This window comes from Schistocerca nitens, chromosome 8 (genome assembly GCF_023898315.1).
Source record: "Schistocerca nitens isolate TAMUIC-IGC-003100 chromosome 8, iqSchNite1.1, whole genome shotgun sequence".
NCBI lineage: Eukaryota > Metazoa > Arthropoda > Insecta > Orthoptera > Acrididae > Schistocerca > Schistocerca nitens.
The window spans coordinates 417,575,383-417,600,076 of record NC_064621.1 but is presented as its reverse complement, the minus strand read 5'-3'; the positions used below and the strand labels follow the sequence as shown (position 1 = coordinate 417,600,076).

Sequence of the window (24,694 nt, the reverse complement as noted above, 5' to 3'; positions counted from 1 at the left end):
ACCTGCCACCCTGATTTTGGTTTTCCGTGATTTCCCTAAATAGCTCCAGGCAAATGCCGGGATGGTTCCTTTCAAAGGGCACGGCCGACTTCCTTCCCTAATCCGATGAGACCGATGACCTCGCTGTCTGGTCTCCTCCCCCAAACCAGCCAGCCAACCTTACCATACACCACGGCATCATCAACAAACAGCCGCAGATTGTTGCTCACCCTGTGCACCAATTCATTTATGTATAGAGAAAACATAACAGCGTCCTATCACACTTCCCTGTGGCACTCTAAACGTTACTCTTGTCTCTGATTGACACTTGTTGTCGAAGGCAGCATATTGGTTTTTCGTTACTTAAGAAGTCTTCGAGCCACTCACATGTCTGGGAACCTGTTCCATATTCTCATACATTCTTTTAAGTCTGCAGTGTTCACCGTGTCACATACTTTTCGGAAATCCAGATATATGGAATATGCCTGTTGCCCTTCATCCATAGTTGGCAAACAGAGTTTCGCACGAGTTTTACTTTTCTAAAACCCTGCTGATTTGTGGACAGAAACTTTCCGATTTCAAGAAAAATTATTACATTCGAACTCAGAATACTGCTGGGTCACGAATGTTGCCTTTAGTTTCGACCTTTCAATTACCTCTCAAGATGTCAAAGACCGTATTTACCTACATTCATGTTTGAAAGGTGGGTACCTAGGTTCATGTAGAATCGATGTACGAGTAAGTGTGCGACATGATCACGTCCCACCACTTCGAATGGAGTTGCGGGGGTAGATCGCAGTCATTATCCAAATTACTTCATGTATTTTTGCAGTTAAGCTCCATATTGTTTTTCAGAACTGACTTGTGCTGCTGACTAACGTAACTGGAAATTCTGAACTTCCAGGTGTGGGCGGAGTCCAAGTACATCGTGCTATTCCTCCAGTTGCAACTGCGAGGACTATTCGGAAAGTATGGCCCGATCGGGCGCGGAATGGAAACCACAGTGTGAAAATCCGTTGAAGACAAGCTTAGAAACTTGAATTGGAGGAAAGCACAACGCGCTGCCTTCTACGACTAGGGTATTGGAAAGTTGGAACAACGCTACGACAGATGTTTAAGGCGGAGTGGCCCCTTTATAGAGAAGTACCTCGAATGTGTTGTTAACTGTTGCAAATGAAACATTTTTGATTTTCACAGCGGTTTCCCTTTCGCGACCGATCGGACCATACTTTCCGAACAGCTTTCATAGAACTGTGGAACATTTGGCACATCGCGTTTAGTGGGAATTAACTTTTAGACGTTTGCCTCGTCAGTTCTTGCTGGCCAGGTAGCGAAGTAACGTTCTAGATGCAAGGTAGGTCGTGAGATGTCTCATACTGCAGCTAAGAGATCTCTGCCGGTTTGCTTTTTCCGAGAGTTTGGTGCAGGGTAAACCTTTTGGGTGTTCCTCCTATCTATGGTTCGTCGTCTATTCCATTTAACGTATGGCTGTCATTTTGCTTCTCATTTTTGTCTTTCCTTCTATCTGTTACTTGCTGGAACTTAAAGTCTGCAGTGGGTCTCTCCGCCGATGATCTTTATGTCCCAGTGCACAGATCTCTCCTAGGAGCCTTCTGTCTTCTCGAAGGCTCACGACATTTGGTAGAAGTGCTGCCGTGTGTACAGGACATCTGTCGTTTCGTGAACCTCCTCCGCGGAAGAGTCTGGTGGTAATTGCAGCTCCCTCTTATGAGTCCAGTTCTGAACACGCTGGAGCAGACCGACATTCTGTTCGGTAGAGTTGCCTCAAACGACAGCTGTAAATCGGTAAATGATGGGACCAACGTCTAGTGGCAATGTCGAGTCGATAATGGACTGAGAATCGGGTATAGCTGGCGCAAGAGTGCCATGCCCAGTAGCAAATATCATCGACTTGATTGCACCACATGAGACGAGTTTCTATCGTGACGTCCAAGTGCTCGCTTTTCTTCGTTCATATCAGGACCTTAGATGGTGTTACGGTGACTGGGATTAGACTCTGGGCGAAGATGATAGCGTAGCCTTTTCCAGACTGTACACCAGACGGTTTGTGATGATCCAGGCAGTGAATTCGTACAAGAAAGGAAACCAAAACAGTCCTTTCAGAAATCAAGGTTTATCACTGTTACTATGTATGGTAAACTCTTTTCTTCTTAGTGTTCAGATGATGGCCTGCGATCGAAACACTTACTAGAATACCTGATGTATTAAAAATCGTGTTCATGGTACCATTTGGGTCTACACGTATGTTCTATCGACGAATCTACATTCTCAATTGAAGCCTCAATAGTTTATTAGTGTATTAAAAATCGTGTTCATGGTACCATTTGGGTCTACACATATGTTCTATCGACGAATCTACATTCTCAATTGAAGCCTCAATAGTTTAAATGTTATGAAATAAATTCCTTACTGGTGCATTGAGACTGTTTCGTACACATATATAAGATGGTGGTAGCCCCTGTATAAGGGTTGCGTGGAGACGGGACATACCACTTACCAATGCCGCGACTGTAACGAAAAGGAAAATGTGCGAATTTGGGTTCCTATGAAAACTCTCTTTTTGTTGGACTTAGAGTAAAGCCTAAAACCACACGTGTGATAGAATTTCTTATAAGGTGTTGGTCACGTGCTTATACTTTGCAGCAGCAAGAGCCATCGTCTATAGACTTTGAAATAATAATTACGCCTCAGTAGCACGTCACTAGCGCATTATAGTGCAACAGGGCGAGACTCGGAAGTAGCTGGTTCCATCCCAGGAGGTAGAAATAATTTTCACCGCCAGTACTTGGTCGGCAGAGGGGAAGTGAGGCACCAATCTCCTACATAAAATTACAACCTCTCTGCAGTGTCTCATTGAGTGAGGGTATGTGATATTGTTGATGGTGATACGTTCGTTAGATGGACACTTCAGTTACGAACTTTTTTTCTCTAGTTCTGTTGGCCCTCTGTGATGCTGACTATCTCTTTATCTCGGTAGAAACTCGCTCTTGTGGAAAAGACAGTGACTCAGGAATTTTCAGAGATTCCATTCTACATAAAAAAGTAAATGGAAAATCTTGGAATATACCGAAACAAACATCTTTAACAGAAAACCACGACATGGCACTTCCTTACTTGATCGTTGCTGACAAAGCATTTTGGGCCAAGGAAATTTTAATGGAACCCTACGGCGAAATGCAGCTATCTTGTGAACAAAAAATTTAACTGTCATCTAACTTTAGCACATACTGAGTGTTCTTTTGGTATAGCGTGTAAAAAGTGGATAATATTACTGAGCCCACGAGACGTCAGTGTGGATGGTGCCGAACCGATTGTAATACTTACACTACTTTACAACTATGCCAGAATGAGACCTGGGTTTAAACCAGAAGACATCTTTTAAATCAATTTTATAAGGTGTACATGCTACACGTAACGAAAGACCCACTTCATCAATCAACTACTTTGTAACTCAAGGTAGACTTGAACATGAAGACAGTATGATATAAACGAAAAGAGTAAGAATTACTTGTTAACCATAATGTATTTACTACTTGAATGAAATTTTTACTCTCCAGCGGAGTGTGCGCTGATATGAAACGTCCTGGCAGATGAAAACTGTGTGCCGGACCGAGACCCGAACTCGGGACCTTTGCCTTTCTCGGGCAAGTGCTCTACCAACTTTTTTTATTTTATTTTATTTATTTATTTATTTATTTATTTATTTTAGTTCGTTGCATCTGCTCGGGGCGGACGTCCCAAGACACCCGCTTCAGTTCGTCGTTGATCCATTAACTCACTTTTTTTATTTCAGGGGGCAGCCAACTGAGCTACCCAAGCAAGGCTCACTCACGACCCGTCCTCTCAGCCTTCTTTATTTATTACTTGTATGTATTTTTTTCTTGAGTCATTTCCATCACAGATGATCAAAACCAATTCTTCCCAAGGTCACCATTACGAAGTTTAATTTTTATGCAATTCAGACGCAATATTTCTTCAAATTTATCAATTGGTAGCCCGATGTCAATATTCTCGCCTTCGGTTTCACTTATTTTTCGCAACGTCCAACAAAGAAAGTAATGTCAATAGCACAATTTCGATTCAATCACGGGAGATTCCGGCAACATTTCTACCGCCTGAACATGACCTCATTTTCATGTGAATGCGGCAGTGAGATAGATGTTAATCATATTTTCTTCAGCTGCCACAGAATTCATCATGAAACTTCAAAACTAATGCAGCATATGATGACCTCTGTAAACGCTCTACCAACAAACATCAAAATTCTTTTAACAGAAGACATAAATGTGTGTCAGCTCCTGTTCAGTTTTATAACTGAGGATCAAACAGCAATACAGGAAAAGGAATTTTTTATACTATAATCCGAGTTGACGAAAGTCATAAGATACCTCCCAATATCGTGTCCGACCTCCATGTGCCCTGCATAGTTCAGGAACGTGGTGTGGCATGTACTTAACAAGCCATTGAAAGTCCTCTGTAGAAACATTGAGCCGTGCTGCCTCTTTAGCCTTGCACAATTGCGAAAGAGTTGCCGGTGCAAGATTTTGTGCACGTACTGGCCTCTTCATTATGTCCCATAAATATTCGATGGGATTCATGTCGGGTGTCGGGATGACCAGATCATTCATTCGAATTGTCCAGAATGTTCTTCAAACCAATCGCGAACAATAGTGACTCAGTGCTATGGTGCATCATCATCCATAAGAATTCCATTGTTGTTAGGGAATGTGAAGTCCGTGAATGGTTGCAAATGGTCCCACTTCATTCCATGTAAACGCAGCCCACACTGTTATGCAGCCACCACAAGCTTACACAATGCCTTGTTGACAACTTGGGCTCATGGCTACATGGGCTCTGCATCACACTCGAACCCTACCGTCAATCTTACCAACAGAAATCAGCACTCAGCTGATGTGGTCACGAGCCTAGGAGAGGCGATGTCATACTGTCATGCTGTTAGCAAAGGCACTCGCGTCGGTCGTCTGCTGCCTTAGCCCATTAACGCCAAATTTTGTTGCACTGCCCTCACAGATACTATCGTCGTACGCCCCACATTGATTTCTGCGGTTATTTCTTGCAGTGTTGCCTGTCTGTTAGCACTGACAAAACTACTCAAACAGCACTGCTCTCAGTCATCAACTGAAGGCCGTCGGCCACTGCGTTTTCCGTGGTGACATGTAATGCCTGAAATTTGGTATTTTTGGAGCACTCTTGACACTGTGTATCTCAGAATATTGAATTCTCTAACGATTTCCGAGATGGAATGTCGCATGCGTATAGCTCCAATTGCCATTCTGCGTTCAAAATTTGTAAAATCCCGCCGTGCGACCGTAATTTCGTCGGAAATCTTTTCACATATGTCACGTAAATACAAATGGCAGCTCCACCACTGCACTGCCCTTTTAGGATATTACCCCCGTATCGCTATGTCATGACTATCAGCGTATATTGCGGTGCTGTATGGTTATCCCTTCACAGTCACTGAGCCATTGCTAACCTAAAGACCATAATGTCTTCCACCAACATCCTGGGAAACGCAAATACTTGCTTAATTTACAACCTTGGACGACATGTGGCGGCTCTCAATACCATATCTCTGGCATCAGGCTACTTACCCCCTTTTCAAGATCCTTGTTCTCTTTGCTTTCTTTCAGATCTCTACCAGTGTGTGTCAAAAGAAAGTCCTTTTCTTTCTCTGTGATCCTAGGGTGTACCTCAGGCTCATCGTAGATAAAGTAAAAACATGGAATCACTAGAGCTATTGCTATGCCGCCGAAAATGTAGAATACAGAGGACCAGCCCAGATTCTTCACAATGGTTCCAGACGATGCCATTGATATTACGGTGCCCAAGTTTGACGCTGCAAAACGAAATGAAAGAAATTAGATATCCGTTATATCCTATATATGCAATTAAGAACACATGTTCAAAAAATGTTCAAATGTGCGTGAAATCCTGAGGGACCAAACTGCTGTCATCAGTCCCTTGACTTACATTCTACATAAAGTAACTCACACTTACTTATGCTAATAACAACACACATATCGATGCCCAAGGAAGGACACGAACCTCCGGCGGGAAAGGCCGCGCATTCCGTGACGTGGTGCCTCTAATCACGCGGCCACTACGCGCTGCTATAAACACATGTTTATACATAAAAAGTGTTGTTTGTCTAAGAACAATAAAAACTGATTAAATTTCAAAAACAGCTCGATAACTCCGTCATTCACTTGTGTGAGTTTCCTTTTTCGACTAAAACTGTAATTGTGTAAAGTGTATTTCAGCAAGTAGGAAGTAATTAATTTAAAAAATAATCCATTTGCTATGGACAAGTGCACAGAGAGAGGACTGAACAAAACAAAAGTTTACTTAATATCTTTACACGTCTTCAATATAATCTCTATTTTTACTTATGAAAGCTTCCCATCGTTTTGTAAACATCAAAAATGGTTAAAATGGCTCTGAGCACTATGGGACTTAACATCTGAGGTCATCAGTCCCCTAGAACTTAGAACTACTTAAACTTAACGAACCTAAGGACATGACACACATCCATTCCAGAGGCAGGATTCGAACCTGCGACCGTAGCGGTCGCGCTGTTCCAGACTGAAGCGTCTAGAACTGCTGGGACACTCCGGCCAGCCTTGGCAACTTCTCTGTTCCGGGTAGGGCACTTTCATCGTTGAGCTGCCTGATTGCTCGGACCACCTCAATGTATGAAAAAGTTTCACACGGAGTTGTTCCTCCAATTTCCGAAACCAGTCAAAGCCTGGTGGACTCGTATCAAGACTGCATGGTGGCCGGGGAAGTATTTCCGATCCATATTTGTCGAGCGTTTCTCTCACTGAGATGGCAATATGCAGACTGCATCATCGTGCAAAATGACATCTGCTGCAAGTACATTCTTTGACGAATTTTCGGCATCAAAACATTTTGCAAAAATAGCTTGTAGCACGCGACTCTTGCAGACGTCCCCTCGGGCACTCTAGTTGTAGCTATGACTCCATTCAGGTCATTTGGAAAGACGATCGTCGGATTCACCATTGATTGCTGGCGGTGGAATATTTGCGGGCTAGTAGAGTCGCAACTTCTCCAGTGAGACGACTGAGCCTTTAAATGGTTCAAATGGCTCTGAGCACTATGGTACTCAACTGCTGAGGTCATAAGTCCCCTAGAACTTAGAACTACTTAAACCTAACTAACCTAAGGACAACACACACATCCATGCCCGAAGCAGGATTCGAACCTGCGACCGTAGCGGTCGCGCGGTTCCAGACTGCAGCGCCTAGAAACGCTCGGCCACCAGCGGCCGGCGACTGAGCCTTTAGTTCCGGCTCAAAATTTCGTATGCAGGTTTCACCAAGTGCAACAATCCTTTTCGGAAACTGTTCTTCTTCTGTCCGGTGACGCTGACGCAATAATTTTGCGAATCTTTCGCGACCTGCTTTCTGCTCTTCACTCAAATCATACGAAACCCATCCGGCAGCAACTTTCTTCATCTTTTAGTTTTCAGTTATGTTTCTGTAAACTGACATTCTGGCCTTATATGCAATTTTCTCCCGTGTTTCTCGTCGATCGTCTCTTAAAATATCATTAAGAATAACCTAAGAGGTGTAGCCTGTTGCAGTTGAGGGCCTTCCACTACTTGTTTTCTTCTAAGTAATTACTCGACCTTCACGAAAACGAGTGGATGACCCTGGTACTATGCTATGATGCACTGCATTATTCCCACACACCTCTCTCAGAGCGTTGTAAATTTCTTTCCATGTAGGGATTCAATTTTGCTGTAAAAACGCTGGTTACTACGTGTAATCTGACCTGGAATGGTTTCAGTTTCCATTTTAAAACCGAACAGAGATACACGAACCAGTAAAAACATGAATGACCGACTTTCCTAAAGTCTCGCTCGCAACTGACATGGATTTCAACTCGATCTCGCTACCGTAACAATCACGCATGCACAGCGTGCAGAACTTTAGAAATGACCGTTGTGAGCCGTGCTCACTCCAAACTATGCGTTTTCTTGAACTTGGCTGTCTGTCTGTGTTTGGTTTCCCGCCGTTGTTGCGGTTATGCCATGGTTCTTCCTCCTTCTAAGTGTGACAGCAGCGATGTGTATCGATATTTGCACCGTGTACCATCTTTGGTCTCGTGCATATAGTTTCCAGCAAGGGGGTCTGCAGGCAGTCGGTCGGTTGGTGCGGACCAGGATGGATATCTCCATGTGGTGCAGTCGGCTCGGTCCACTGGTGGTCCCTGTGCAGTCGGAGCGCGTCTGGACCTGTCCGATCGCTACGAGCTTCGTGGCTCACCGACCCAGGACGTCAAGGTTGAGTGGTGTGGTAAGTACCCAAGCCACGTCCGTTCATGTTGTGTCGTTCGTTTCGGTGGTTCGCTGTTGGGGAGCTTTTCCTGTGAGCAACACCGAGTGTTTGTAGTGCTGAAATCGAGCCGCCGTGCAGTGGAATTAACTATATTGGTTCACTACAATTGAAGTGCACTAGCGGAATTTTCTGCCTTGTGGCCATTAGTGTTCTGGTTACCTGCCCTGGCCACTGACATAAATTCAGGCAGTGTTCCCTTTTGGTGAAGTTAACTATATTACCTTATTTCAAATTCAAGTGCACCAGAGGACTTTTCAGCCTTGTGGCCGTTAGTGTTCCGGTTACCTGCCCTGGCCACTAACGTAATTTCAGGCAGCATTCTTTCTTCACCTGTTGTCGCTATCCAACATGGTGTTTAGTTTTGACAGCTTAATACATATTTCATTGTGGATAATAACGTCCATAACAGTTTGATCTTTGAGTTTTTATGTACTGATTGGTGGCAAGCAAGTAGTTCGGTCGGTCTGTGACTGTCTCTTGGTTGGGTTACTGACGGATCAAGTGTGTAGTTGGGCCCACCACCTGTCTCACCTAAGTGAACGTTAATGTTTCGAGGGCAGCTATTATAGCCAATGCTTTAAAAGAAAAAAATTATTGTGTTTTATGTAAATCAATTTATGTAAATCAATTGTGGGCCTTCAGCTGCTTAAAACTTTATTCTTAAATTCAGTTATTGTCATCGCGTTCCTTTTCATTTAGTGTGCATTCGGCCACTGAAAACTTAAAGGTTAATGTATTTTTGAATTTTTGGAAAATCAACTGTGGGCCTTCAGCCACTTAAAGCCTTATTTTCAAAATTTCCCCTTAAGCTAAAACATTGCGGCCTTCTGCCTTAAAAGATTATGGCAAAATATGTTAAAATTTTGATATTTAATCGCGGGCTTCAGCCATTTGTATTCTACCTTGTATACGTCTGTTCTTTTGCCTTCAGGTTTCCACCTAGCTGTGAAGCTATGCTATATAATTTGTAATTTTAACTGCATGTCTTCAGTCATTTGAAATTTATCTTGCGGCTTTTAACATTTCTTGTTTGGAGGCCTTCAGCCGTGAAAGAATTGGATTTTGAAACTCGTAGTTGTAAAGGTTCGGCTATGTGCCATTTTGGTTTAAAGGTGTTATTAAATTACAATAAATTACAATTCTGAAGTGAAACTGACCGACACCTTTTTTGGCCTTTTTCACAATCCTAATCACCTGTTCTGCCCAGCAGGTTTAGCGGGCGTATCACATTGCACATCAATTAAACAAGTCAGACAGGATTAGATGAGTTCCCACAACTATTACCCCCCGGTAACCTCCCACTCTCCCTCCCTCCCTCTCTCTCTCTCTCTCTCTCTCTCTCTCTCTCTCTCTCTCTCTCTCTCTTTACCTGTTTCAATAGGTGAGTACTAATGAGCTCCGAAAGCCACATTAAAGTTAACAGTGAAGAGGCCCTACCCGTCAAGTTTGGCGACGTTGATCAAGAGCCAAGACGGGATAGGAACTATGCTTAATGTAATGTGAAGATGGCTCATGCATTCGAAGCATAAGTGACATGGTGTTCTCGTGTTCAAAAACGAGTTAAGGAGAATGTCGAATGAGCAATCTAGAAATAGTCTTCATCTTTTCTCGCAAACACCTCTAAAGTTTCGACAGTCATCTAAACTAAAACATTTGTGTTCGACGGAAAAAAACGCAAAACGAAGAAGGAGCTGTACAAGATAAACGAAAGTTATTAGACGTGTTTATATACATGAAAGATGATGTCTATTTAAACTTCGCGCCAGTTACATAAGAGTGGCGCCAGTAGCGGCACTGTGAGAATGCAAATGACTTTTAGATATACGCTGTAACGGTCGTGAGCGTTAGTTAAGTTACTTTCGAGATTGAACTTGGTAAGTTTATGCTATTGAAGAATGCCTTTAAGGCGATGGAGATGACATTATTAACACCTCACTGAGTTTGAACGACGTCGTGCAATAGGGCTACGAGAAGCTGGATATTCCTTCTGCGATATTGCAACAAGACTTGGCAGGAATACGAGTATAGCCACTGTAAATGACTACTAGCAGCGGTGGTCACGAGAATGTACTGCCGCAAAAAGACTGGACTCCGACGGCCACGTGACACTACCGACAGAGAAACCATTGTGTTCGGTTATGGCTCTAACGCACCACTGCTGCTCAGCAGCACCAATCTGAGCAGCCGTTGGCACCACAGTGCCAGACGCCCTGTAGCGTGCATTCCACAGTCCCCACACCTCTCCTTTTGCGGCTTCTGTGGTGTCAAGCGACAGCTCTTTGGAAGACAGGGTTGGGGTCTGTTGTATTTTCTGAAGAAAGCTGGTTCTGCCTCGGAGCCAGTGATGGCCCTGTGTTGGTTAGCACATGGTCAGTCGAGGGCCTGCAACCAACCTGTCTGTGTGCTAGACACACTGGACATATATCTGGAGTTATGGACTGGGGTGCTATTTCGTATGATAGCAGGAGCACTTTCGAGGTTATCCCACGCACCCTGGCTGAAAATTTGTACCTCAGTCTAGTGATTCCACCTTTTGTGCTGCCATTCAGGAACAGCATTCCTGGGGCTGTTTTCTAACAGGATAATGCTCGCCAACATAGCGCTGTTGTAACCCAACATGCTCTATAGAGTGTCGTCACGTTGTCTTGGCCTGCTCGATCACCATATCAGTCACCATTCGAGCACATATGGGACATGGTCAGACGACAGCGCCAGCGTCATCCAAAAATAGCATTAACTGTCCCTGTATTGACTGAACAGGTGCAAGAGCCATTGACATCTGGCACCTCTACTGCACAGTGCATGCACTTCTTTATGTCAACATTCTGGCGGTTACATCGGTTATTAACGTAGCAGCATTTCATATTCGCAGTGGCTTTTCTCGTGCTCCCATTAACATGGTGCCAAGACAGATGTATTCCCCAAATTTCATTACTCTATATTTTTGGTATTGTGGCTTTTTTTCGTCAGTGTATAATTGAGAAGAGATGGTTCAGAATTCCACTCAAGCCACACTAAGTTAACTTTTCCATGCTCTCTCTGAAACTGAAGTTCAAACGTATCGATTGCTTGTGCTGCATGTGTGTTCCCATGCTGCCTCCATCGGTTTGACATCAGAGCTTTTCTGACGCGTTTTTACCGAAGCCACATCCCATGTGGAACTCAGCTGGAAACCGATGTTACTCCTGACAAGATAGTCATGTACGCTAAGTTTCACTGTCTCTTTGATGCTCGAATTCTAGAACCCTTTGACACGGCATAGCACCTTATTCTGTTCAGAAAAATATGGCCGTCGTTGACGCTGTACTATTTGGGTGAGGGAAAAGCTCCTCATATGTTCTGAACTTCACCGCGAGATGCATAGCTCCGTTTGGCAGATGTGCTGCAGGCCACACTCGCAGATGATGCTGTAAACGTCAGGTGCCTGTAGCTCTAATTGGTCTTTGACTGACCCAAGCGTATTTTTGAATTTAGCACTTGAAAAGAAAAGGATTTTATATTCCGCTTCTCCATTATTCTGACAATCTTGGCTATGGGTGACCCTGTGTACAGAATGAAACACATTTGGTTTCTCTTCTGGACTGTTTCCCTTCTTCTTCTTGCTTGGTTAGCGCACATGCTGTAATTCGGTAGACAGGCTTTCCTCGATGCATACAGCTCGCGATCTGTGTACTGGAATGGTGAGCACAGATATGCATTTCACTGGATGGTGGTTGGAATATCCTAGGGTTTCATCAGAGTTCTTTTTTATCACAATCTCTAGGAGTGGTAAGCATCTGTTTTCTTCCACCTCCTTGGTAAACATGTCGGTTTTCTTCACCATGCCGCCAAACCACGAGGGTGTCATCCACATATCTGTAGCTGTGAAGAACTCTCTCGAGCAGTGCTGACATGCTGATGTTAATTGTAAGTAGTAAATAACTGAGAATTTATACTGGAATTCTGTTTTCTTATTTTTGGATTAGTTAGTTAGTTAGTTAGTTACGTGTTCCATTGATCAATCTCATGGTAATTGCTATGACGTGGAACGTGTCAAGTGCATATGAAATGCACACATCAATACTTTATTTTTAAACTTAAAAATTTTATTACCTACACCTTTCCCTTAATTGCACAAAATGCATATATTATATCTCCAGATTTATTTATTCCTATACAAGAATTCATCTATGGTATAGAAGGAGTTGTCAAGGAGGTATTATTTCAATTTACTTTTTAAAATGTTACTCCTATCTGTCACACATTTTATTTCATCTGGTAATTTATCGAAATGTTTTACAGCAGCATATTTTACCCCTTTCTGTGCCACAGATATGTTAAGTAGAGGATAGTGTAAGTTTTTCTTTCTTTTGGCATTATAATCATGAATGTCACTATTGTTTTTAAATTTATCCCTGTTGTTGAGAACAAATTTCATTACTGAGTAAACGTACTGTGAGGCTGTTGTAAGGATTCCTAACCTTTTAAAGAGATACCTATAAGATGTGCGACTATGAGCCCCGCACATTATTCTAAGCACTTTCTTTTCAGCAGTGAATACTTTTTGCCGAAGTGTTGAGTTACCCCAAAATACTATTCCATATGACATCAGAGAGTGAAAGTATGCAAAGTATGTTAGCTTGCTAATTTGTACAGCCTTAAAATTAGCAATTATTCTGATTGCTTAAGTTGCTGAACCTAGTAGATTTAGGAGATACCTATATATACACCCAAAAACTTAGTAAGCTCTACCCTGGCTACTGACTTCTGTTTATGTGTTATATTTATTGTACTGTGTTTTTTCAAAGTTCAGAGTAAACTCATTCGCAGAAAACCAATCAGTACGTTTTTCCAAAGACATTATATATATCATTTTCTACTGGTGTTTCTTTTACTGGCTTAATAATTATGCCTGTATCATCAGCGGATAGTGTCAGTTTGGTTTCTTGTTTCAGATAAGAAGGGAGGTCATTCGCTTATATCAAGAACAGAGGGGACCTACAATCAAACCCTGTGGAACACTTAATGTAATTTCATCCCAGTTAGACGAAGTGGAAAATTTCCTTAAATCACTTAAACCATATAAAGAAACTTTTTGCTTCCTGTTCTGTAGGTATGGCTTGAACCACTCATATGTTGTTACGTTTATATCATAGAATCGAAATTTCTGTAAAATAATGTTATGGTTCACACAATCAAATGTTCTGGATAACTCACAGAAAATTCCTATTGGGGACTTTTACAATTTATAGACTCTATTATGTGGGCAGTGAAATTGTATATTGTTGTCTCAGTGGAACAAGGTTTCTGAAATCCAAACTGTGATTTACTAAGTATCCCATTACTGCTGAGATGGCTAACCACTCTTGAGTACATTACTTTCTCGACAATTTTTGAAAATGCTGTGAGCAAGGATATTGGCCAGTAATTATTGACATCTGTGGTGTCCTCTTTTTTGCAGAGAGGCTTGAAAATGGCATACTTTAACATGTCTTGGAAAATACCTTGAGTTCGAGACGCATTACAGATGTGACTCGGAACATAAGCTGTAACTGCTCCACATTGTTTTAATATCTTGTTAGAGATGTCATCTACTCCAATAGAACATTTATTTTTCAGCTTTAATGATTTTCCTTATTTCACAAGGGGTTGTTAATTGACAAATTAATCTGACTAGGATTTCTCAAAACTGACTCTTCCATGTTTTGCTTGGCTTTTTCGTTTGAACAATTCTCACCGATTTTTTCACCTACACTTAAGAAATGGTTGTTAAATACATTAGCTACTTGTGTACTGTTGGATAGGATGGTCTCATTCTGTTTAATAGTAATACTACCTATCCCAGTGCTCACTTTTCCTGTCTCTCTTCTAAGAACATTTCCTACTGATTTGATTTTATTGCCCGAGTTAATTTCATCTTTAATAAACCTATTTTTTGATTTTCTGACAACTTTTCTCAGCATGTTACAATAATTTTCATAGTAAAAAATTACTTCTGGGTCTTTAGTAATTTTTGCTGCCTCAAACAACTTTCTTTTCCTTTTTGAAGATACTTTAATACCTGTAGTGATCCAAGGTTTCTTTAAAAACTGTTTGGAGTTACATTTAGTAAGTTTTTGAGGGTAACAGTGTTCAAAAAGGGGTATAAGTTTATTAAGAAGTATTTTGCATTTGTCATTGGCATTTCCCTCATTATATTCCTCTCCCCAATTAATATTTCTTACACGTTCTTTGAAGTGCTCTATAGATACTAGGTTGATCAGCATTAAACTTTTACTTAATGGTTTCTGAACTGTATACCCCGCGAAGTTTTGTAAGTTAACCAGTTGTGCATCATGGTCTGATAATCCATTTATGACAGAGAAAACGTTTTTAGTTTTACATCCTCTTGCTGCACAAATATATTATCTATTAGAGTACTAGATGGCAATCTTTGCAGCACAACAATCGATCATATGTAGTGACGACTACTTTTCAATAGACCTCTTCCAAAATAATTAAATTAACTGTAATAGTCGCTGAAATTTAATTACTATACTAATTCGATAATTACTGAGGATTCGATTTAACTTCTGTTACACTTGCTTCGATGTGGGTGTATGGGTGCTAGTTTTAAATATTTTGTGAGGTTTACGTGTGATTTCTACCATCATCACTTTGGCAATTCACTGAGTGATTGATGTCATATGGGAACGCTTTTTGGGCTAAAGCCATATACAATGACAGTACCTTCTTCATATCAAATTTATTAGCTCAAACGAAATTCGTTCAGGGCTCATTCTAACTGATGTGACAACTATGAGACGAAGTGGAGCAATTACCTATGCACAAAACCACTATGTTGTATTAAGTTATCTCGTGGAAGGAAGCCTTCATTGAAGAATGTTTCCAGTGCGTTTAGAAAATCATAATTTAAAGTAAAATTTCGATCTCCAGCTCTAACGAAAAATTATGAACATTTTCCTCATTGAATTGCTAGCGGACTATACCTGAGAAAATTGGTCCTGCCAGTCTTTGTCGCTCGTTTTCAGGGAACCATATTCCAAACAGTACGTGCATTGCTGGTACGATAACACCCTGAAAAGAAATTGTAATGGGCTTAGCATTTTAGATATGACGAAATGTTGAACAGGAGTCGCATCCGGACAATACTTACTGAAAATATTCCTACGAGTAAGCGTGTTACCATGAAGACCACGGCGCCAGCATCGGCACAGATAGGACCCACGACCGTGAAAACACCGGCAGCGAGCAGTCCTATGCTGAAAACCCAACGGGCGCTGTACCGGGCAGCCAGGTAACCTGCGATTATGTTCACTCCTGCATACCCGTAGTAGTAGGAGGACAATATGTAACCTTGCATCTCATCATCCCAGTCAAATTCTCCTTCCTGCAACACACAAAACATGACACACAATCCGTCAACTGCGGCAGGGGAAAGATACGAGCCTCAGTTCCAATGTATTTTTAATAGTGACATATGGTTCCATACAAAAGTCGGCTGTGGTATTGTGAACTTTTAAACTTACCACCACGATCTGTTAGTTTCATGGTCGCAGCTTGATAATGAGTTAAAATGAAGCAGAAATGCAGATGAAACAATAAGAGAAGAAAACTTATAGTTTATAAGTCAACATTCTGTCTGTGGCGATAGCATTCCTTACAAAAGTGGTGTCAACTCAGATCATAAGGAATGGACCGTGATAATCTTGAAGGAACCCTGTCAGTATTTACTTCATTTGATGTAAGTAAATCACGGGAAATCTAAATCAGGATGTTCATACGAGGATAATGATGATATTCCGAGTGCTGAACATCTTGCCCTTCAGCACCGATACAAAAATACTTAGGTGTTGGGAAGTTCAGTTTTGGCTTTTTGCTACCCATCGCCAACCATTTCCCAAGTAACGTACTGTCAAACCTGTCTGTACTTGCGTATGTGCTAAAATGTGAAATGAATGTGATTAAAATAAACATATTACACTACTGTAATCCTTACCTTCCACTCTGGGCTGTGAAAATTGTCTACAACACAGATTCTTTTATTCCATATCTCCTGATGGTGTATCCTCTGGTCTGTATTCACCGGTGTCCGTGAATCCATCCTACACCAACACATACACTGAACAGCTCCTCCTTCTTATTGAAAGTTCCTGCTAGCACAATATGGTTCACATTCCAAATATTCCACCGATGAACAATTAAATAATCTCGTTCACCAGCTACCCCTTAGCTTGATCGATGTCAGTTCACTGTTTCTTTGAATATCAGTATAACCTCTTTTCCTCTCAGAAAATAGTCTAAAGGACTCCCTCTCCCCTTGTTGCTCATCACCACTTAGTCGTTTTTCCATTTGTAGCAAGACATTTCAGTGCTTCAGCGCTCAACGCTTTGCACCCACCCAAAAGTACGTTCCGCATATATTATTTGTCAGACCTTGTAACCCACGCAATAGATCTCTTAGCTGAATCTTGCCTCCGTTCTGTCAGCAACAAGTACTAAATCACAAGGCAAAACTCTCGCAATATGCATTTCTTAAGCTCCAGTCCTCAGTCTACACACTCCTACCTTATCCAACTCGATCCCCTACATCTTAAGAGTGACGCGATGTTTTCTGACATTTTCATCGACCCTAAGCAAAATGTGACTAGATAACTGTTACCAACAACATGGACAACATGACACTATGGAAACGCCCAGCGGCATTATCATCAAAAATAAAAACAGCAATGATCTTTCCATTAACATCATCGCGCGAAATCGCGTATCACACTGAAATCGGTTTTGTTAGGATTAATTATCTCTTTTCGCAGCTCCCACTAATAAGATGGACAATGTTTCCCCTATTTTCCAAGACAAAATTTCCCTTCTCAATGCTTTAAGAATATTATATTACTCTCTCTGAAGTTGTCCATCTATTTCCTTTTAATTTTTCTTTTTCTCATTTGATCGTCCATTTTTCTAAGCATAATAATTGTGTTCTCTTGAGATTCAGATGCCATTAAATGATATCTACATCTGCACGGATACTCTACAAATCACACTTAAGTGTCTGAGAGGATTCATCGAACCGCCTTCACAATAATTCTCTATTATTTTACTCTCGAAAAGCGCGTGGAAAACAAACGAACACCTATATCCTTCCGTGCGAGCTTTTATTTCCCTTATTTCATTATTAGGATCGTTTCTCTGTTTGTAGGTCGACGTCAACAAACTATTTTCACATTCAGAGGATAATTCTGATGATTGAACTTTCGAGAGAAAATCCCGCTTTTGTTTTAGTGATGACCACCCCAAATCCTGTATTATTTCCGTAACACTCTCTCACCTATTTCTCTATAATACAAAACGTGCTGCTCTTCTTTGAACTTTCTCGATGTACTTCATTAATCCCGTCAGGTAAGGATCCCATAACACGCAGCACTGCTTCAAAAGAGGCCGGACCAGTTTAGTGTAGACAGTCTCTTTAGAAGATCTGTAACATCTTCTAAGTGTACTGCCAGTAAATCACAGTTTTTGGTCCGCCTTCCTCACAACATTTTCTACGTGTCCCTTCCAATTTATGTGTTCCTAATTGTAATTGCTAGATATTTAGCTGTATTTATGGCCTTCGGATATAATTATATTCTCGTGTAACATAAGTTTACATTACAGGATCTCGGTTCATTTGCAGTAATTTGGTATGTGACAATAGTTTTGGTTTATATGGGCTACAATTGTTATTTTTTATCTCCTCGGTCGATGATGCACCTGGATTCCATCTGCAATTGCATTTTAAAACTACTGGTTTTCTTGTGATGAAAGTTCTTTGTTATTGTCTACATACATTCTTCAGATTGAATTTAAAGTTAAATATCTTTTACCAATTTGTTTAACTTAACTAAGGTAACTTTTCAGAGGTAGCTCATTTGTATTACTTCAACTCTGTGAACTACTTTATAGATCCTACATATATTGCCACCCCTCCCCCCATAGTTATTAATTACAATTTTTTAAAATTTTTTACTTGTGTTCATTTACTGTTGGTAGACTCTCAGTAGAACACCTTCCTAAGCTTTGTATTCTCTTCGTTTCTAGAAACATTGTGCTGTACAGATATATTGTACAGTTTAAAATAAGCACTAAAACGACTATCATTACCTCAATCCTCCACCACATCCATCCATCCACAAGTGAAGTGGTAAATGTGATTAAAGCCGTGGAACATGTGGTACAGAATTCCTGCAGTGAATATCTTCAGCTCAGTCTTACATTCATTTTGTCCTCCATTTCAAGATGTAGAAAACGACAGTGTTTAAAACTATCTTTCTTTGAAACATACAGTTAGCACATTGAATTTAAACAGAATAAAGGCTACTTTAGCGTATCAGAAATCTGCGGCTGATTGATCACTTATTAATGGAGTACATTATTGTAAGGTGGCAGAATAAATGAAGGTCAGATTCGCACCTTACATGAGAGTTTTATACATCGTAATGGGAAGGTGAATGACACCTAATTTAATTCGGCGATTATGACCAAATTTGCCTATCAGTATGTAATGCAAAAAGGGATGACACTCAGTCCATGGTAATTAACACACCATTCCTATATAATGTATGTCTATGAGCAGAAGGTGCAACAAGCAGTGAGAGGCGTTTTAGTTTAGAATTCAGAGAGGTGATATCAGGGGCAAGGCCGCGCCATGGGAGATCCAACGGAAATCACTTAAAGGAGCGTCCCAAGCCAGGTCAACAACCGACCAGGTGACTCAGAAGGGGAGAGCGAGTTCACGGGCCATCTGAGGGAGGACAGGAAAGAAATCTTTTAAAAAAACTGCGTTTCAGAATTCCAAATGGATACTAACAAGACCCCCCCTCCCGATGAACCATGGACCTTGCCGTTGGTGGGGAGGCTTGCGTGCCTCAGCGATACAGATGGCCATAACGTAGGTGCAACCACAACGGCGGGGTATCTGTTGAGAGGCCAGACAAACGTGTGGTTCCTGAATAGAGGCAGCAGCCCCTTCAGTAGTTGCAGGGGCAACATTCTGGATGATTGACTGATCTGGCCTTGTAACACTAACCAAAACGGCCTTGCTGTACTGGTACTGCGAACGGCTGAAAGCAAGGGGAGCTACAGCCGTAATTTTTCCCGAGGGCATACAGCTTTACTGTATGGTTAAATGATGATGGCGTCCTCTTGGGTAAAATATTCCGGAGGTAAAATAGTCCCCCATTCGGATCTCCGGGCGAGGACTACTCAAGAGGACGTCGTTATCAGGAGAAAGAAAACTGGCGTTCTACGGATCGGAGCGTGGAATGTCAGGTCCCTTAATCGGGTAGTAGGTTAGAAAATTTAAAAAGGGAAATGGATAGGTTAAAGTTAGATATAGTGTTAATTAGTGAAGTTCGGTGGCAGGAGGAACAAGACTTTTGGTCAGGTGAATACCGGGTTATAAATACAAAATCAAATAGGGGTAATGCTGGACTAGGTTTGATAATGAATAAAAAAATAGGAGTGCGGGTAAGCTACTACAAATAGCATAGTGAACGCATTATTGTGGCCAAGATAGACACGAAGCCCACGCCTACTACAGTAGTACAAGTTTATATGCCAACTAGCTCTGTAGATGATGAAGAAATTGATGAAATGTGTGATGAGATAAAAGAAATTATTCAGGTAGTGAAGGGAGGCGAAAATTTAATTGTCATGGGAGACTGGAATTCGAGAGTAGGAAAAGGGAGAGAAGGAAACACACTAGGTGAATATGGATTGGGGGTGAGAAATGAAAGAAGATGCTGTCTGGTAGAATTTTGCACAGAGCATAACTTAATCATAGCTAACACTTGGTTCAAGAATAATAAAAGAAGGTTGTATACATGGAAGAATCCTGGAGATACTAGAAGGTATCAGATAGATTATATAATGGTAAGACAGAGATTTAGGAACCATGTTTTAAATTTTAAGGCATTTTCAGGGGCAGATGTGGACTCTGACCACAATATATTGGTTATGAACTGCAGATTGAAACCGAAGAAACTGCAAAAAGGTGGGAATTTAAGGAGATGGGACCTGGATAAACTGAAAGAACCAGAGGTTGTACAGAGTTTCAGGGAGAGCATAAGGGAACAGTTGTCATGAATGGGAGAAAGAAATACAGTCGAAGAGGAATGGGTAGCGCTGAGAGATGAAGTACTGAAGGCAGCAGAGGATAAAGTAGGTAAAAAGACGATGGCTAGAAAAAGTCCTTCGGTAACAGAAGAAATATTGAATTTAATTGATGAAAGGAGAAAATATAAAAACGCAGTAAATGAAGCAGGCAAAAATGAATACAAACGTCTCAAAAATGAGATCGACAGGAAGTGCAAAATGGCTAAGCAGGGATGGCTAGAGGACAAGTGTAAGGATGTAGAGACTTATCTCATTAGGGGTAAGATAGATACTGCCTACCGGAAAATTAAAGAGACCTTTGGAGAAAAGAGAACCACTTGCATGAATATCAAGAGCTCAAATGGAAACCCAGTTGTAAGCAAAGAAGGAAAAGCAGAAAGGTGGAAGGAGTATATAGAGGGTCTGTACAAGAGCGATGTTCCGGAGGACAATATTATGGAAATGGAAGAGGATGTAGATGAAGATGAAATGGGAGACACGATACTGCGTGAGGAGTTTGACAGAGCACTGAAAGACATGAGTCGAAACAAGGCCCCGGGAGTGGACAACATTCCATTAGAACTACTGACAGCCTTGGGAGAGCCATTCCTGACTAAACTTTACCATTTGGTGAGCAAGATGTATGAGACAGGCGAAGTACCCTCAGACTTCAAGAAGAATATTATAATTCCAATCCCAAAGAAAGCAGGTGCTGACAGATATGAAAATTAGTGAACTATCAGTTTAATAAGTCACAGCTGCAAAATACTAACGCGAATTCTTTACAGACGAATGGAAAAACTGGTAGAAGCCAACCTCGGGGAAGATCAGTTTGGATTCCGTATAAATATTGGAACACGTGAGGCAATACTGACCTTACGACTTATCTTAGAAGAAAGTTTAAGGAAAGGTAAACCTACGTTTCTAGTATTTGTAGACTTAGAGAAAGCTTTTGACAATGTTGATTGGAATACTCTCTTTCAAATTCTAAAGTTGGCAGGGGTAAAATATAGGGATCGAAAGGCTATTCACAATTTGTACAGAAACCAGATGGCAGTTATAAGAGTCGAGGGGTATGAAAGGGAAGCGGTGATTGGTAATGGAGTGAGACAGGGTTGTAGCATCTCCCCGATGTTATACAACCTGTATTTTGAGCAACCAGTAAAGGAAACAAAAGAAAAGTTCGGAGTAGGTATTAAAATCCATGGAGAAGAAATAAAAACTTTGAGGTTCGCCGATGACATTGTAATTCTGCCAGAGACAGTATAGGACTTGGAAGAGCAGTTGAACGGAATGGACAGTGTCTCGAAAGGAGGATATAAGATGAACACCAGCAAAAGCAAAACGAGGATAATGGAATGTAGTCGAATTAAGTCGGGTGATGCTGAGGGAATTAGATTAAGAAATGAGACACTTAAAGTAGTAAAGGAGTTTTGCTATTTGGGGAGCAAAATAACTGATAATGGTCGAAGTAGAGAGGATATAAAATGTAGACTGGCAATGGCAAGGAAAGCGTTTCTGAAGAAGAGAAATTTGTTAACACCGAGTATAGATTTAAGTGTCAGGAAGTCGTTTCTGAAAGTATTTGTATGGAGTGTAGCCATGTATGCATGTGAATCATGGACGATAAATAGTTTGGACAAGAATAGAATAGAAGCTTTCGAAATGTGGTGCTACAGTAGAATGCTGAAGATTAGATGGGTAGATCACATAACTAATGAGGACGTATTGAATAGAATTGGGGAGAAGAGGAGTTTGTGGCACAACTTGAGAAGAAGAAGGGACCGGTTGGTAGGACATGTTCTGAGGCATCAAGGGATCACAAATTTAACATTGGAGGGCAGCGTGGAGGGTAAAAATCGTAGAGGGAGACCAAGAGATGAATACACTAAGCAGATTCAGAAGGATGTAGGTTGCAGTAAGTACTGGGAGATGAAGAAGCTTGCACAGGATAGAGTAGTATGGAGAGCTGCATCAAACCAGTCTCAGGGCTGAAGACCACAACAACAACAACAACAACTAACAAGACCAGTGACGCATTTTCGATCATATGTCCAATAAGTGGTACACACATGAGAGAAAATGTACGTGTTTTGACGTCTGGTGCGGGCACAAAGCATCCATTTGGCGGAAACGCACTACGAATGGGTAAAGAGCCGAAGTTTCGACGCAGTTTAATGGTAGGGCCCTTGTGATCGGTATAGAAAGTTCCCACGAAATAAGAGGAACGCTCCTATTGGTCGAAAAAAGTCATGACGTGTAGAATGAAAGAACCCCGGGTGAGGATACAGTTCAGCTATTAGAAAGACAAGACGGAAATTTTCAGAGGACTCTTCTCTGAACTGGCGTCTAGTGCAGAATGGAGCGCATAACGCTCTGTACGACTCAGAGGTGTAATTTGTGTGACCAATGTGTTCACAGTGGCTGACATCCAGCTAGAAATTAGCTGTAGCATCGTTTAGCTCCACCTGTGGAGAAACGAACTAGCCAATTAGTTAATTGTTCTTGCAAGAACTGAGAGGGCATTATAACATGCACGTTGCTCCAGCCATGCGCGTGTATATAGCCATATTCTAAGACTAGGGATGAGTACAGGTTTTCTCGCATAACAAGAAACATAGGGAGAGTTTATGCTGAAAAAAGGCAGCAAAGGTTCTAATTTAGTTTGATAGGAATTTCAGAGGAGAGAGCGGCCTAGCAGATGTCAGCTCATCGCGGCTTAAGGTAAATACCGCGTGCAGAGGCGTAAACGTCTTGTTTCACCAGCTTGTGTCAACTGTAAACTCCAGCGACCCTGGGTAATCTTTTGCTCAATTTTTCACATAACTAACCATCCATCGTAGACTTGATTGTCATCCTAAAAATAATACCAAACGTTGAACCCGAATCGGATGATTTCTTGTAGTTCTGAGCAACATCATAACGAAATCGTAAGAATAATTTTGTAAAGAACATGTCTAGTTAAACTTTAATATTGTCATGTTTAGGATAATTTAACATTCTCAGGGTTATTATTTAATATTGTTGTGTTTAGGATTATTTCACTTTCGATGTTGATGAAATGCGTTATCCTGACAACTGTTTTAACATTGTCACATGGTAAACTGTGTAAAAGCGTGTATTTCTATGCTAATATTGAGACATTAAACATGTCATTTCAAGTTACACAGTTGTCATCAGTCATAGAATAAGAAAAACCGAATATATCACCTTACATCACATAAACAAAAAATAAATGCAACAACGAAGAACAGAAGTACTTATCATTCGTAAAACTCAATAAAATCTGGCTTGCACATTTTTAAACCAGGAAGGTATTTTATTAATTATGCAGTTGCACATACCTCAGTGTTTGTCAAATTAGTGTTTGCCGTGCCCAGCAGAGGACAAGTTTCATCGGCCGCCGAGCTTTCCTGAGCTACGTGCTTGACCATTCCACCAAGAGCCACCGACAGAGTCACCTTTAATACATACTGGGCAAAGATTGCCAGTATACCCATCGCTGCTATGGAATACCGAAGTGGAAACAGAGCTGAAAAAAAGTAACATGTGTGTGTGTCTAAGGGAAAAGTTGTCTGCAGTATTTATGATGCAGTCAGCATTTGTGTCTTTTATTCCGAAAGAGTGTTCCAACATTGCAGTTCTTTTTAAAATTTTTAAGATGTAGCAACTAAAAATTTCAAACTTTTTTTCATTCCTTGAATTTTCATTACAGTAACAAAATTTTTATTAGATTAAATCTTGGTAAAAATGAAATTATTAATTATATTTGTAAGAAATAGATAGGGAAGAATTTTCGAATTCCATTTGTAGACATCAATTCTTTCGGCAATTGCGACTTTTGTGTTGTTCCGTGGAGCGATTAGTGAGAATCACAATCTGGCTACGACGGTGAAGTAAGGACGAGCTAGACGTTAAAAGGCTTTGTTAATGCTTCTCCAAGCTTGAAGAATCTCTGTTGTGCACTCCACCCCAGATTGTGTGCCTGGCCCCTCTCTAGAGGCTCTAAGAGAAAAATATCGCACGCCGGTAGCACCTGTAGTATTCTCTAGTTGTGCCATGTTGAACTATATCGAAGAAGTATAGATGTAACACGGTAACGACAGTACTTGTTTCATTTTTGGTTGAAGTTTTTTTCTAAACATGGGAGTTTGTTGTCGACAAACAGAGATGTCCTACCTCTGGAGTAGCAGTGGCGG

At 41.1% G+C, this 24,694-nt stretch overlaps 1 protein-coding gene across 1 annotated transcript in view; it reads right to left on the bottom strand.

The window, feature by feature from the left end:
- Positions 1-24,694, bottom strand: part of LOC126198575 (sialin-like) — a 111,514-nt gene that overhangs the window by 64,189 nt on the left and 22,631 nt on the right. The window contains exons 2-5 of the mRNA XM_049935011.1: positions 23,840-24,027; positions 15,520-15,753; positions 15,353-15,440; positions 5,616-5,860 (exon numbers count right to left, since the gene is read on the bottom strand). Of these exons, the coding sequence (XP_049790968.1) occupies positions 5,616-5,860; positions 15,353-15,440; positions 15,520-15,753; positions 23,840-24,027 (755 nt within the window). The remainder of the gene's footprint in view (positions 1-5,615; positions 5,861-15,352; positions 15,441-15,519; positions 15,754-23,839; positions 24,028-24,694) is intronic.